Source organism: Chiloscyllium punctatum, chromosome 40 (assembly GCF_047496795.1).
Source record: "Chiloscyllium punctatum isolate Juve2018m chromosome 40, sChiPun1.3, whole genome shotgun sequence".
Taxonomy (NCBI): Eukaryota; Metazoa; Chordata; class Chondrichthyes; order Orectolobiformes; family Hemiscylliidae; genus Chiloscyllium; species Chiloscyllium punctatum.
Genome location: NC_092778.1, coordinates 10705747 through 10722865, shown reverse-complemented (window position 1 = coordinate 10722865; position 17119 = coordinate 10705747). Strand labels below are relative to the sequence as shown.

Genomic DNA, 17119 nt, shown 5'->3' with positions numbered 1-17119 from the left:
GTTAGTCTTGAACTGCACAGAATCTGTATGAAGGGACTCTAACCATTTACAAACTGATTAAGCAGGTCTTATACACACTATCAAAAAATAGCATTTTCTCACAAGGTAAAGCCCACCTTTTGAAACCACACATATTGCAGCATGTTGTCATTTTAGCCTTTCTAGTTATGATGGTGCAATGGTTACGCTGCTGAAACACTAGCCCAGAGAATCTGAGTTTGAAACATTTTCAGAATTTAACTTCAGTTTGAAAGTCTATCTAGGAAATAAAAAGCTCATTTCCTTCAAGGTGAAGTTGTCATAAAAACGCTAACTGGTTCAGTAATATCTTTGAGAGAATGATACCTCTTGAACCAGTCTGGACTCAGTGTGGATATAGCCCCAAAATATTGGGATTGACTCTTTAATGGTGCTCAAAGTGGCTTAAGGTGAAACTGAGTTGCATCAAACGAGGTAAATGAAAGGTGAACAATGAACACTGGTCTTGCCACTGATGCCCATAAGCCCAAGAATGAATTGAAAATAAGTCTCAACACATGAAGTAATTTGTGTGTCTTCATGACCCTATCTGCTTCTATCTAAGTTATATTGAGTTGACCGTACATGTTTCATTTAGCTTTTACTTTATGAAGCATACATCACTCACTCACAGCCAAAATTAACAGCCAGATTCTTTTGTTTATTCCTTTATCTAGAAACAGAGGATGCGCTTCTATATTAAAGTGCCAACAGCAACTAAATGCTTTTATATTGTGTCTTTAACACAATAAAAATATCAAGTCTTTCACTGTTACCTAAAGAAGGTGACAGTCTAGATCAATTAGATCTATTATAGATCCAAGATGGTGGCAGAGTAGGACTGTCCAGCCAGAGCTCATCCACTCCATACATTCCTTCTTCTTTTTTATCTTTTTTTTTGTCTCTCGTGTTTTTTTTCTCTCTTCTGTTTTTTTTCCTCTTCTGCCAGCAGCCCGGAGAGGGCGGGGGCAGCCAGTGACGTGCGAATGATGGCCATCAACCTAGAGCTGGGTGGGGTCAGCTCACAGCCTGGAGCAGTGCAGGGACAGCCATTAGCCTGGACTGGAACGGAGACAGAGGCCAATGGCCAAGAGCAAAGATGGCTACTAGTTGGGAACTGGTGGAACCCATTCAGACCATGTGGAATCCGTTATAGAAAGACATTAATGTTTATCTTTTTAGACTTATTTCTTATTTTCCTAAATTATACTATATATACCTGCTAAGGTTGTGTAACGTATTTTGTACGAGGCATTTTATTCATAAAATGGCGCTGTGTGTTGACAACATTCTCCACTTTTCACTGCCCTTCTGTTCTTTTGTAACTTGAGTACACATGACAATAAACCTAATTCTCATTCCAGTTCTAATATTTGGACAGGTGTTGAGAGATTTGTTTGAGGTAGATCTGAAAGAGTGTGGCCCTGAGCTGAGGCAGCGCTGACTGCAGGGAGAGTAGGTGGGGCACATGGCTGTTCGGGTGGAGTGGAGGATTCAGAGGGAGAACAGTTTCTGGAGGCTTTGGATTTGCTGTAGGTCATGGTTATTCTGGTTGGGATCTCCAGCATATGCAGTCCTCACTTTCTCCTCATCGCTAAATCTGAAGGAGCCTCTTTGAAAGAAGAGAGAGCAGTAAAGGTGGAGGGGAAATTCTATTGTTTTGGGCCAAAGGACTAAAGCTAATGGTAGGCCCGAAGGTTGGGCAAATGCAATAGGCATCATTTGACAAATGAAGAGGAGATGTCACGTTTCAAGGCCTGGAGTTACAGAGATAGGATGGGCCCTTGAAGAGATTTGAACACAATGATAAGAGTTTTAAATTTAAGTTATTGATGGATGAGGAGTCCGTGAAGGTCAGTGAGCATGAGCGGTCGATGAACAGGCCAATCACTTATGTATGGCATTGGACTGCTGTGATGATCAGACTGGGTCAGGCAGTCAGCTTCCCTTTACTAAAGGGCAACTGGTGAACCAGTGGAGGTTTTATAACTGTCTGCCAGCTTTACTTTTAGTTATCAGCTTTCTACTCTCAAATTGATGGACATTTGTAAAACTATACTGGATAAGCTGAAGTTTGAGTGTGGAATGTGGAGCATTGAAATAGTCAAAGGTAGAGATGGCAAATAAATCCATAACACTGGTACAAAATGAGGAATTTGAGATTGTTGCACTATTTTGATTTCGGTATTTTAACTCTATACTACTTTATGATTTTGCTTTGGACAGCAATAACCCACTCCCTTTAAGACGACAACATGATGGTATATTGCACAAGAAGAAGAGGCACAGTGGCTTAGCGGTTAGCTCTGCTGCCTCACAGTGCCAGGACCCGGGTTCAATTCCCACCTTGGGCGAATGTCTGTGTGGATTTTGCACATTCTCCCCGTGTTTGTGTGGGTTTCCTCTGGGTACTCCGGTTTCCTCCCACAATCCAAAGATGTTCTGGTCAGGTGAATTGGCCATAGTGTTAGGTACATTCGTCCAGGGTAAACATAGGGGAGTGGGTGTGGGTGGGTTACTGTTCGGAGAGTCAGTGTAGACTTGTTTCCATACTGTAGGGAATGTAATCTAAAAGAGTGATTTATCGCTCTGCATCATGGCGGCAGAATAAGTCTTAAACATTAGTTAACGAAGAGGCCAGATAGATTCCAAGATGCTCTGAAGCTAACTAAGTCCCTGTAATACAGCTATTGTTGTCATGTACCTACAGGTCATGTTCCAATAGTAATTAGTGAGCAGTAAACCACATTACTGGAGGCTGAACTTGGATATCTGATTCCCTTCATTGCATCAGTTTTTAAGAGAAAGAGATGAGCAGAATGACATCACTCTGGAAATGGAATGGCCCATTTATTCACTATTAGTTTGACACAGCTGGTCAGAGAAGTCATGGGCTTATGCCCCGGCAATTGGGTTAGGTTTACTCTGATGGCAGAATCCTCCGGTCCCAGAGGAGGCAGGAAGGGCATTCACTTAGAGGGAGTGGTGCGTACCCCATCCCTGACATCTTCCCAGTGCCTCCTGAAGTAAGTTCCAGATGGGAAGATTCATAGCTGACCTTCCTGAATGACCCCTAATTGAAATCATTTAAATGTCCAATTAATAATCTAATACTGTTAATGAGGATTTCACGAGGTGCCCTACTGTTTTTTGAAAACAATCCATTAACTATTTTTTTCAGTCATCTGAGCACATAGATAAGGATCTCCAGGCTGTGGCTGCTGCTCGGAATAACCAGTTGGAAAATGATCCGCCAACAAGCAGCCCTCCTGGACGGACAAAGAGTGTGACTCTTATTGGCTTGTGGGGGAGGGAAGTGCTCAATCAAAAGTCCTTAGTGCCAGATTGAGATCAGATACCTCTGACGAGGGAGAGTTCATAAGAGGAAATCCCTTTGTTCAGGGAGAGGTGGGTGCCGCAAGGAATGGAGTGCATTATTTCCCCCTCCAACTCTATTTTGATTTAATCCCTGCCCTCCCCTTCACTGTTTGATCACACAGCATTGCCCTTTTGTGAAGGGCACTGCTTGTCACTGGCCACTCGGGTGTTTTCCTATCTTCCTGGTGGTGGAAATTGAATAAAGATTCGTGCACTTTGTGTCTCTTGCTGTGTCTCACACCTGCACATACACACCATGGAAAAAGAAAGAGGAAATCCCTGCTCTTGCTTCTGATTCTCTGCTGTCTTCTTCCTGTGACCTTCACTGCTGGAAATAACTCTCCCCGACTGAAAATTACCTTCCTTTGGCCTTGAATTCCCAGCAGCAGTCATGGCGTTCTCTGAGGCATATCTGAGCACAGGCGCTATCAGGTTCTTATTAGCCTAACTAGAAGAGTCTAGGGCTCCTAATTCTGGGTGAAGACAAACTGTTGGCATTGGAAATGCCTGATACCAGATCTGGAGAGGCCCACATTGACAAGTCAGAAAACTATTCACTGCTTTTTCAGGCAGTGCGCAAGACTCCACCCAAAAATGTGAATGCACAGTCTTGGGCTTGACACTGAAGTGCAATATTGACGGGATGCTGTATTCTGCTATTCTGATGCTGTAGTTTGATCTAAGTTCTATTTCTATGCTCACATAACTGAAAAAAAACATAGATTTTTTTCAGTAAAACATTTGGGGAACTTGGTATCCTCATCAACATTATTAGACAGTGAAAATCAAGCTAATATTAATTTATTTCCATTGGTTCACTAGCACAAATCTTCGTTAAAGCTTGACTTATTGGCATTCTACCTATTTAAGCTGTTGCGTAGATAGAAATTAAAAGTTATTTCTGCGAAAACACAGTGGAAGGAAAAGATCTGTGAATAATCAGTGAACAATCAAACATTTTCAGTCATTATGAGGGTGTTCCCAACTAAACTAAATGAAACATTAGAATGTACATCAATAGAGTTTTGAATAATTTTGGAACACCATTCAAATCTTGTGAACAGTTTATCAAACTTAAATTCCAGAATTTTGGTGCATTGAAGAATTTTTGAAAAAAGAACAATAGTTATGGGGAAGGTTGAGAGATGCTCAAGATGATGAGATTTCTGCAGAGAAAATAAAGGAAAAAAATGAAAAGATTTGTTTGCACTCTGTTGTCTGGATTTGGAATACTCCACCTGAAAAAGCAGGGGAAACTGTTTTTTCAAATACTTAAAAGGGAATTGGACAGGTATTTAAGTTTGGGAAATTTAACAGGGTTATGAACAAACAGTGGGAATGTAGAACTAAGCTCACTTCATTTGAAAAGGAATGGCCTTCTGTACTATAGGTTTCTACAACTCTGTGAATCCTGAACTTGAGGATCGAGGAAATGTGGAGCTTCAAAAACCTTCAAGGACCTGCAATGTGTTGGTGTCAATTTCAAGTCACACAAGCGTGGAAGGGAAGTTCAACGAAACCTGTTAGTGATGAGATTTTGTGTAATACTTCATAGGAAATTGCATCAAGGAGAATACGGGATTCTGAGGAGGCAGTGGTGTTTAAATAAAAGACATCGGCATAGTAGCTTCTCTGTGCTGTAACCTTGTATAGTTCTGAAGCTGTAGATATAAACAGAGGCTATTTGACTTGGAAAATCAATGCAAGTCAAGAGGACAATGATTTAATGTTAGTAAATTGTGAAACTGATGATAGATTAGGTTTCTTTACAACATAGTTGATATACGGGACAAATGGCTCGTTAGCATTTTACTGATGAAAAATTATTCCTTCAAAAGAATGAAGAATGCAGAAAAAGTATAATAGCTGAGAGAATTCTGCCTCAATATCTGATCATTTGGTTTTCTAGTAGTTTCCCTGATTGAGACAGGCCTTTTAAGAGAGAAAGTTCAAAATGGGTCAATATTGATATCCTGTCTGGCAGATTAGCAACAGTTTGAAATCCGCTTCACTCACCTCTTCTTAATTTTTAGGTCAAGAGATGGAGGCCAGTCGTTCTGAGACAGAGAATTTCTGCAGCCTGAAGGATGAGGAAGATGTGGTGTGGGAGAACGTGGAATGTAACCGGCACGTTCTCAGCCGATACATTAATCCAGCCAAGCTTACACCATACCTTCGGCAGTGCAAAGTCATTGACGAGCAGGATGAAGATGAGGTGCTCAATTCACACATGCTGCAATCCAAAATTAACAGATCAAGTAATTGAGTTTCAATTTTTATGTTAAGTTACAGCGGTTGCACCTTTTCTTAAAAATAATGTGTTCCCACATATTTATGTCAAATGGCAATACTGGCACCATGAAATTATGTTAGAAGAAATTACTTGGCTTTGTTTTTCTCATTCTTTGGTTGCAACCTCACTGGCAAAACCAACCATCCATCTCTAGTTGCTGTCTGGAAAATAGTGGTGAGCTTCCTTGAACCACATGGTGGCTCAGTGGTTAGTATTGTTGCCTCACAGAACCAGAGACCCAGATTCGGTTCCAACCTCAGGCAACTTTCTCTGTGGAGTTTGCACGTTCTCCCCATGTTTGTGTGTGTTTCCTCTGCATGTTCTGGTTTCGTCCTACAGTCCAAAGATGTGCAGTTAGGTGGATTGACCATGCTAAATTGTCCCATCATGACCAGGGTTATGTAGGCTAGGTAGGTTAGCCATGGGAAATACAGGGTTACAGGGATCGCTTTGTGTCTGGGTGAGATGCTCTTCAGAGGGTTGGTGTGGACTTGATTGGCCAAATGGGAGAAAGTGAGGACTGGAGATCAGAGCTTAAAATGTGTTGCTGGAAAAGCGCAGCAGGTCAGGCAGCATCCAAGGAGCAGGAGAATCGACGTTTCGGGCATGAGCCCTTCTTCAGGAAATGGCCAAATGGCCTCTTTCATCACTGTAGGGATTCTATGATTCTGATTGCAGTCCACAGGATCAATGTGCTCTGACAGTACCCTTAGGTATAGAATTCCAGATATTGATCCAACAATAATGAAGGAATGGGGGTGATATAATTCCAAGCCAAGTTCCTGTTGTGATTTGGAGAGGACTTAGGAATCGATGGTGTTCCCATACACCTCCTGTCATTGCCTTTTTACATAATGAGTTTGATTTGGGGAAATTCTGCTGAAGAAGCTTTACAATATCTCTTGAATGACAGTTAATTACATCCTTTGCCAAATATATTGTACTTCATTTTCCGAACAAACCTCTGTCTCAAGCCTTCCTTTGTACTTTCCTCTCAATTGAGAGATTGATACACATAAAAGAAGGTCTTTTGAGCGTGGTTTTTCTCTGTCTGTGGCTTTTTAGCAAATGTACTGGATGTGTAACACTGTTTTTCCTACACACAGACATGCACCATCTCAACACTCACCTACTTGTCTAGGTTCTACTACAGCTGTTGTGTGCTCTGTAGAAAGGTTCCTTCAACAATACTGACTGGCTGCACAGACTTCAAGAGCCACAGTGCTGTTCTTAAATGCATGGAGAGCCAGTTGGGCAATATGGGAGAAATTTACATCAACAACTCTTTCCCATAAAATGCAGATTTGTGACCCTGTTTGACCCTGATATCTCAGAAGTCTATAGGACAATCCTGCCCCATAGTAGAAAGACTCCTAAACTCTGGGGAAACAAGTATGAAAACCCAGGAAAATATGGTTCTATAAATATGCCTTGAATGAAAGAATTCTCCTCGATCAAGCAACACTGAGTGCGAGCAGCCTGTGTTTCCACTGATTTCAACAACTGCAAATCTGCCTTCTACAACTCAGTGCTGCTGACTCCCATTTGTAAATGTAAGAGGAATGGCAATCCATCAATAATACAGTTTGTTTTGCTACTTCTTTATCCCAGAAGTAGTAAATATGGAATTCATCATCTCAAAAGAGTAATGGAATCATCAGGAGATTTAAGGGGAAGCTAGATCATGGTATCAGAATGTGCTGGTAAGCAGTGGATAAAGTTATTTGGGAAGAAGGTCACGTGGAGCAAACCCACCAGATAAACCAATCAGGCCAAATAGCATGTGGTGCAAATGTGATGTTGATGTTATACTATGAAAGAGAGAACTAATCCACCCTTGTTGAGCTCTACCTCATGTTAAAATGTCCAGATTGAGCTTCCAGGGAGATCCTGACTCCTGGTGTGCTCCTACTGAATAAAAATCGAAAGAACTGCAGATGCTGTAAATCAGAAACAAAAACAGAAATTGCTGGTAAAGCTCAGCAGGTCTGGCAGCATCTGTGAAGAGAAATCAGAGTTAACGTTTTGGGTCTGGCGACCCTTGCTCAGAATTTCTGAAACTTTAACAATGATTTCTCCTCGTGTGTCCTTCTGCCTAAGGATAAGTTTAAATGTGAGAGAAAATAGTTCAAATGAAATGTCACTTTGTTTGCTCTTTTCAAAGGCCGTCTTCTGGATATCCTCCAAACAAAGGGACAGAGAGGGTATGTTGTTTTTTTGGAAAGTCTTGAGTTCTATTATCCAGAATTATACAAGCTGGTCACAGGGAAGGAGCCCACACGAAGATTCTCCACCATTGTAGGTAAAGGACTACCCTCATTAAACTTATAAATTTCTATTTCTTGGAATAAGTCTTATTTCTAAAGTTATGTACTGTTGCAATAAATTACAGGTAAGTATTATAATAATGTTACAGGCTATGCAAAGGGTTTGAACTGAGGTATAGAACCCCACAATTGAAATAATAACTGAAGTCTCTGGGCTTATTTTCTCTCTTGTCTAGCCCTTTTGTTTCCTCAGTTGAGCTCAATACCCGTCCATCCCATCCCAAGGTTTGCTGTCTGACTCAAAGACTGTGTGTATCTCCTCTGATATTAAGTCAACCTTTTCCTTTATAAGGCTTAGCAACTCCTTCAAGTCAGTTCCATCTAAGAAAAATATCAATAGAAATGAAACAAAAGAAGTGTCGTTGGTGGGTGTTTTTTTATTATGGTTGAGATAGGTTTAACGTGAGAGGGAAAAGATTTAAAAGGGACCTACGGTACAACTTTTTCATGTAGATGGCAGTGCATATATGGAATGAGCTGCCAGAGGAAGTGGTAGAGTCTGGTACAATTACAACATTTAAAAGGCATCTGGATGAGTGTATGAATAGGAAGGGCATGGAGGAATATGGGCCAATGCTGACAAATGGGATTAGATTAATTTAAGGATATCTGATCAGCATGGATGAGTTGGACTGAAAGGTCTGTTTCTGTGCTGAACAGCTCTATGACTCTATGTAAGGGATGTCAGTGATGAAAATCCCTCTTAATAGCAAATAGTTGGTGGAGCAAGGTGACCCAGCTGCTCTGTAAATGGGGAAAATATTAACTTACTTACCCAAACTCTCCAAATACCAACAAGCAGATTTTACATAAAGGTGCAAAATGTAAAAAATAGTTCCTGTACTCTGCAATAAGGTAAATACTTTACACTTCCAAATTTAAAGCCATTCTTGAGACCAGTTCAGGAGTGTTTCAATTACTTCAAGCTGCACTTAATCCTTAAATTAAATGTATTTGGATTCAAACTGAGTTAGTCCTTGATTTTTATTAGTCCCAATAGTGGAAACCAAACCTTCAGCTGTCTGGGCCCCATCATTAATTCCAATATTGGCGATTAAACCTTCAACCACTTGGGCCCCATCATTTGGAATTCCCTCCCTTAACCGTTCCACTTAAATCTTAAGGTGCTTCTTAAAATCTACTTGCCTCTTTGTCAAATATTATGGTCACCTGTTCTAATATCACCTTATCCCCTTATCTAGATCAGTGTCAAATTTCTATCTGATAACATCTGGTAAGGTGCTAAACAAACGCAAATTGTTGTTGTTAAACTTAAAGAATGCAGTCGGGGCATGAAATTCTCTTGACATACCTCACTCTGCGATGTATGTTCTGTATTGCAGTGGAAGAAGGACATGAGGGTCTGACACAGTTTCTGATGAATGAGGTCATAAAGCTGCAACAGCAGACAAAAGCCAAGGAGATGCTACGGTGTGATCTGCAGGCGAAAATGAAACAGCTTGAGGATGAGAAGAAACAACTGAAACTAGTGAATCAAGAACTACATACCTTCCAGGAACGTTACAACAAAATGAAGGAGGAGAGAAACAACTACAATGATGAGCTTATGAAAGTCAAAGATGATAATTACAACTTAGCCATGAGGTATGCACAGCTCAGTGAAGAGAAGAATATGGCAGTGATGAGAAGCCGGGATCTGCAACTTCAGGTATGACCTAGGATGCTTGGTTACTGACTGGTGAAAAACCGTAGACCTATATTTACAGTGTTCAAAGTTATAAAGATAAGTGCTGTAATGCTACTGGTTTCAATATAAATGCTGCAACACTGGGGTAATGGAGTGTCAGTATCAGTGCTACAGTATTAAGTATCAGCAGGAACTCTGGAACATTGCTGGTAATGGGATATCAGTATCAGTGCTGTAATAATGTTCAAGTCAGTATTGATTTTTTTTAAATATTGCTGGTAATGGGGTATCAGTGTCATTTTGAATAATCACCTCCTGACTCCTCAAAGCTTATCCACCATCTACAAGGCACAGGCCAGGAGTGTGATGTAGTATTCTCAACTTGCCTGGATGAGGGCAGCTGCAGCAACATAAGAAGCTTGACACCAGGGGGATAAAGCAGCCTGTTTGATTGGCTCCCCGTCCACAAATATTCAGTCCCTCCACCACTGATGCTCACTTGTAACACTGTGTACCGTCCAGTGTTGTTGCTAATTTGATTTTCTTCCACACAAATGTCTGAGGTCTGTTCATAGCAGTGACTAATGGAACTGGAAGTTAATGTTGTGAATGACATTGGCGCACCAATCAGCATGCACAGATCTGGAGCAGTGGCACATGCAATTGGTTCAATCTCTGCAGGATGCATTGCAGTAATTCACCAACACTTCAGAAACAGCACCTTCTAAACCCAAAACCACTTCCATCTAGAAGGGCAAGGGTTGCTGCTACATTGTAACATCACCACGTGCAAGTTTCCCTCCAAGTCACTCACCGTATTGACTTTGAAATATATCACTGTTTCTTCAGTGTCATTGGTTCAGATCCTAAAATTCCCTCCCAATAACATTGTGGATTTACCTACACCAGATGGATTGTAGGTGGTTCAAGAAGGCAGCTCACCAGTACCTTCTTGAGATCATCTAGGGATGAGCAATAAAAGCTAGCCAGCCAGTGACATGGGCATCCCATCAACAATTAAGAAGAGTTCTGTAATATATTTGGTAAAGGGTAGCCTGCATGACTGCTGGTGTACTGATAATAGATCCCAGGAATATATTTTACCTTTCAACAAACTAATAGTTCTGGTTAAATGAACCACTATTGTTATTGACTGAAACACTTTGCAAGTTGTCAAGAAATTTAGCTCATTTATTCATGTTATGTACAATACATTTTGTAACAACTTAATTCACAATTAATAAAAAGCAGCAATTTTGTCCAAGTTCCACCAAGCAAACATCCTACTCGGTAACCATGTCAGTATTGTACTTGTGATCACCAACTTTATTTTTACAGTTGAAGATCCACCAAACACAAGGCAACATTAAGTAGGAAGAATGGAGCTTGCTCAAAAAAGAAATGATTGCAATGTTTGAATGGATCTTTATGTTAAATCATGTCTGGTTTAAAGATGGAGTCTAGCATTTTGAATGCTGTAAAATGCAGAATTCTTTTATGCAAAGTGCTTCAAGGTAATGTTGTTGAGCAGATTGAGTTGAAACCTATGATCATGCGGTAAAACTGGCACACAGCTACAGTACTATCCTACCATAACCATCCAAATAAGACATATAATTATCACTTTCATCTCAAACAAGCTGCTTCAGTTTGATATTTAGTTGAGGGAAATCACGTTCTGTTTACACTAAACTTCAGTGACTCAAACTCATCTTAATGTGAAAGAAACAAACATGTTCAACTACATTTCCTGTTTTTCACTTGAGTATGTCCCTAACACCTGGCAGTTGATGGAATTTTATTTTTTGAAATGTTGTCATTGTTGTAAAGTTGGGACACCTCTGGCAGAATTTTAGCTGAATACAAAGTGCTGGATTTGGATACGCATAGGGTGGGGTGTTCTGGGGTGGAACTGGGTGGCAAAACCCTGAAAGATACATTGGGTCAGGAACCTGATATGATTCCATACACCTTTTTGGGTTTAAACCAGGCGAGAGTTTGTACACACAAATGAGATGCTGACGAGAGAGTCTGTTTTCATAACATTGGATGGGGGATGAATATTGGCCTGGGCATCAAAGACAATCCCTTGATTCTTCTTTAACATAATGCAATGTAATCATTTGCATCTCTCTGAGAGAGTAAATAGGCCCTTAAAATAATGGCTCATCTGAAAAATGACACCTCAGACAGTGAATTTTACCTCTGTATTTCGCTAGAATGTCAGTCTAGAGTTTGTACTTAACTCTCTAAAGTATGGGTTCAAGCCACAATCTTTGGACACAGATGCAAGAGTGCTACGTGGAAATTTAAGGGGCTGGATTGAAAGTAAGCTGTTTGGGGAAAAATGGTGGTGGATCCCAGAGTAGAATAAGCACTTCCCCAAGCCCATGGTCTGAGAACAGTTGAGCTGTCATTTATTATCCATCATCTGTTGTACTGAAAACATGATATAGATCACCTTCTTGAAGGTGATGGTTTTGATACAAATAATTTGCTTTCAGCTAAAGTAGCTAAGAGTTAACCATGTTAATGTGAGATTTATAGCTTTGATATAGATCTGATTGAGTAAGAGTTCTAGGTTTCCTTCCCTGAAGGATATTATTGAAGCAGTTTAGTTCTAATTTCAATCCAACATCTCTTTGACCACCTTCACTAAAACTGTACATTTAATTCTAAATCTTTTAATCTGATCAATTTCTCAAAAGGCATTTTCTAAATTATTAGTGTAAATCTCTGAATTACTGGTTCCGTAACAAATCCAAGATACAACAGCATCCAGAAGTAATAAAATTGATAAATTTTCTTTTAAGGGAACACTTGTGATTATGTGAAAGAAAAGGCTGCAAGAATTCATTTCAAGGAGTGACCCTGAGGAATAATTAAATAGGAATCTTTTTTCATCCTCCCAATGGGCAATGGCATAGAATTTTTTCCACTTCTCACACCATAACTTTGAAAGATTTGCTGTTTACAATGATTCTTCAAGGTTTCTAGCTGCTTTACTTAGGAGATCGGAAAATCACCTGTCGATGTTCTAGATACTTAAGTTTTTGTCTGAATGAAAACACCATGCACTATAATGTTTCTTACGACTTAAATCTCTCTGTGGACATGAAACACTAATCTGAGACAATGATTCTGGGATAGATAAAGCTGTGTGCAACTTCTTTGTAGTTCCTAATGATAACCTAAGAGCAACATTACTGTATCCCTGAAATCACCGATCCAGTTTGAGTCGACCATAGTAAACGTCAATCTTTGCTGTGTGGTTTGGATCTTTAAAGATAGTGGACTCTTGGAGGAATTCATGCAGCATAAGTCACTCATCAACAATTCTTCTGTGTGCTTTACACAGGCATTCTGTTCATTGATGTTAAGGGACAGATAATCCTGGGCCATATTCCAAGACTTTTCTATTTGACCACTTGCTGACCATGTGGTACTGCAGATGGAAAATTCATCTGTTTGATAAATGTCATCTACTCTGCATTGACCAGCAATAGTGCAGTGCAAATGGACATATATGTACATGGACCAGCACTGATCCACGAGCCATTAACACTAATCCATTAATGGATAATTAGCATTAATCCACTAGCCAGTAACATTGATCCATTAACCTTCAACATTAATTGTTAACAGTAATCCATTAACTGTTACAACTGATGCACTAACCATGCACACAGATCCACCATTGATCGATCAACAGTTAATTTTAATCTGTTAAAAGCCAACATTGCTCAGCTGCTGATACTGATCCGCTAACCACAAACAGTGATCTCTTAGCCAGTTCTACTAATGTGTTAATCACAAACATTGATCCATTTAATCCTGGACCATGTGAAATTGAAAATTGTTTATTTGATCAATTGTTTGCACATTTACCATGATACAATGAAAAGTGTTGTTTTGTGTACTATATAGGCAAAGTGCATCAGGGTAGTAGAACAGAGTGTAGAATACAGTGTGATCGCTCAGAGAAGATGCAGAGAGAGCAAAATTACTATTTGAGAGGTCACTTCAAAAGTTGGATAACAGCAGGGAAGAAGCTGATCTTTAATCTATTTGTATGTGTAATCAAACTTGTGTATCTTCTGCCCATTGGAAGGGGGGGCGGTGGAGGGAAGAGAGTGTAACCAGTGTGGGAGGGGTCTTTGATTATATTGGTTGCTTTCCCAAGGCAGCAGGAAGTACAGATGGAGTTAATGGATAGAAGGCTGGTTTGCATGGTGGACCGGGCTGTGTTCACGACTCTCTGTAGTTTCTTGCAGCCTTTCCTATTATAAATGTTCACGCTGCCATTTAATTTACTTTGACTTGTGAATTCTGAGAGGACAAATTGATAACTAATTCAGAAGATTGTTATACTTAATAAGGTTAATTTAATAGTACCCCCAAGCATAAATTTAAAATGGACTTGGATTTAAAATTGACACAAAAATTAATATAATTTAGAACATGATCTCTGATTTTATTCGTTGAGAGTAATGATTTAAAAAAAACACAAAATCTCCTTTGTAATTTTACTTCCAGCAAGTAAATCCTAAAGTAAAATCAAGCATTCAAATTGTAAAAATGTTGCCAGCAAACTCTGACTGCTGACAACTTCTTCTGACACCCAGTCATGTTCTTCCTTCCAACTCTTGGTTAGGTTTCCAATATCTAATTGGATTTTTCTTTCCCTCAACCATAGTGCTGATCTCTCACAACTGTCATAATGATCTCTTCCGTGTTTAACCTTTTATACCCTTTCCAAAGGACAAAGGGTTTATTTACAATATTGACAGACCACACCATCCCTTGAAGCTTCTTTTAAAAACACAATCTCCAACTTTGTTCTGCACTGTTTGTTTAAATTTGTCAAAAACACTGTTCATCCTACATTCACTTTCTCCAGTAATTTCCAACCTGAAGCCCCTTGCAGTGAGACTTTTGTAAAAGAAATGTTTGTATGTTGCTGAAAATTAGGTCTCCTCTTACCTAAATTATTTAATACTCCATCAATATTTCTCATTAGTCTGAACTATCTCAATTATTTCTCCTTCTAGTATTTTTGTTTTCATTTCCCCATACAGCAGGTTTGTTTTAGAAAGACTGACATTTACACAAGAAGGTACTGTTTTCAATCAAGTTCAGTTTGTTGCTTGGCAACATAGTCAAGCTTGGTTTCTGTTTTCAATGCTTTTCCTTTGTTCTTGCTACCATCAGTTGGGATGCTCTTTTGATTCTCTTATATTCCGACCAGCAGACAGACTAGACAAATCACTAGACTGAAACAAATCATATCAGGTAATCCTAGAATCAATAGAACAGAAATTCCCATAAGGACCATGATATGCTTGTTGTGATGATTATGTCATTTTTGGTAAAATGATAACTGTTACTGCTGATGGCCACTTGATCAACATTATGCGGAACAGAAGTACTTGCTGCTATCTTGTTTTAGGCATATGAAATGTCTGCTGTTCATTCCAACAGTTTTGTCTCCAGGATATAAAATCTAACATGACTGTCACCAAATCCGTTATGTTTTACAATAGCAACTTTTCAACTACAGAGCAACAAGCAGTTTCACTGAAATTGGCGAGGCGATGTTTGGAATATCATATGCAGTAGTGGTCTCCTTCCTACTAGAAGGATGTTGTGAAACTTGACATAGTTCAGAAAAGATTTGCAAGGATGTTGCCAGGGTGGGAGGGCTTGAGCCACAGAGAAAAGCTGAATAGGCTAGGGCTATTTTCCCTGAAGCATTAGAGGCTGAGGAGTGACCTTAGAGAGGCTTATAAAATCATGAGGGGCATGGATAGGGTAAATGGACATGGTATTTTCCCTGGGGGTGGGGGAGTACAGAACTAGAGGGTATAAGTATGGGTTGAGAGGGGAAAGAGGGAAAGATATAAAAGAGACCTAAGGGGCAGCTTTTTCACACAGAGGGGGGTACATGTATGAAATGAGCTGCCCGAGGAAGTTAGAGTCATAGAGATGTACAGCATGAGAACAGACCCTTCAGTCCAACTCGTCAATGCTGACCAGATATCCTAACCTAATCTAGTCCCATTTGCTATCACTTGACCCATATCTCTCTCTACCCATCCAGATACCTTTTTAAATGCTGTAGTTGTACCAGCCTCCACCACTTCCTCTGGCAGCTCATTCCATACACGCACCATCCTCTATTGCCCCTTAGGTCACTTTTAAATTTTACCCCTCTCACCCTAAACCTATGCCCTCTAGTTCTAGACTCCCCCACTCCAGGGAAAAGACTTTGTCTATTTATTCTAGCATGCCCCTCATGATTTTATAAACCTCTATGAGGTCATCCCTCAGCCGTTGACGCTCCAGGGAAAATAGCCCCAGCCTATTCAACCTCTCCCTATAGCTCAAATCCTCCAACCCTGGCAACGTCCTCTATAAATCTTTTCTGAACCCTTTCAAGTTTAACAAGATCCTTCCAATAGGAGGAAGACCAGAATTACATACAATATTCCAAAAATGGCCTAACCAATGTCCTGTACAGCTGCAACATGACCTCCCAACTCCAACACTCAATGCTCTGACCAATAAAGTTGTGGAGGTTACAGCATTTAAGAGGCATCTGGATGGGAATATGAATAGGAAGGGTTGAGAGGGATATGGGCCAAGTTCTGGTAAGTAGGATTTGATTAGGTTAGGATGTCTGGTGGGCATGGATGAGTTGGACCGAAACACCTGTTTCCATGCTGTACATCTCGATGATTCTATGACTCGATTTGATTAATTCAGTCCATATTTGTAACCATTCAAATCCATTTTCAGTCAGGTATTCATTTAAGTTTTGTTTTCGTGGAGTTAATAAAGGCAGTTTAATTACTTTTGATGGTGTTCTCTTACAAATATTTACTATTCCATGAGAAAATAAAGATTTCTTTCAATGCTTGGTTTTGCTCAAAACCTGTTAATTTTGAACCCATGCCCTCCAGTACTCCAGTCACAGTTTAAGCCAAATTACTTGCTTGTACTTTCATTATTCATCCTTGTCAGCATTTCCTTATCTTCAATAAAATCAGACATAATTCTGTTGAGCATTGCCATTCTTTTGAAATGAGGGCACTCAAAGTTTCACACAATGCTCCAAATGAGGCTTTACTAATAAACTATGCAGGGTTAAAATAATATGTTTCATTTTATAATCAAATACTTTCTAATAGCCTCTCGCTGCTTGATTAGCCTCATTTATAACAACTTCATATTGATTGGTTAATTTCAGTTAATGCTTGATAATCACATCTAAAGCTGTTTTTACTTTAGTTTTCTGTCAATGGATACTGATTCATTCCCTCCTCAGTGGCGGGTGGAAAATGTTTAATATTTTATGTAACCCGATCCTGCAATTTTAACTTATTTTAGTGCATTATTATTTAGTTGGGGTTTGTGGGTTTCTCCAGAGGCTGATAAATATTAAAGGAGCAGAAT

The 17119-nt window shown here is 39.7% G+C and overlaps 1 protein-coding gene across 1 annotated transcript in view; it reads left to right on the top strand.

The window, feature by feature from the left end:
* card11 (caspase recruitment domain family, member 11) overlaps positions 1–17119 on the top strand; it is a 369647-nt gene that overhangs the window by 222636 nt on the left and 129892 nt on the right. Inside the window, exons 4-6 of the mRNA XM_072559295.1 lie at positions 5430–5654; positions 7854–7991; positions 9360–9685. Coding sequence (XP_072415396.1) covers positions 5430–5654; positions 7854–7991; positions 9360–9685 — 689 coding nt within the window. The remainder of the gene's footprint in view (positions 1–5429; positions 5655–7853; positions 7992–9359; positions 9686–17119) is intronic.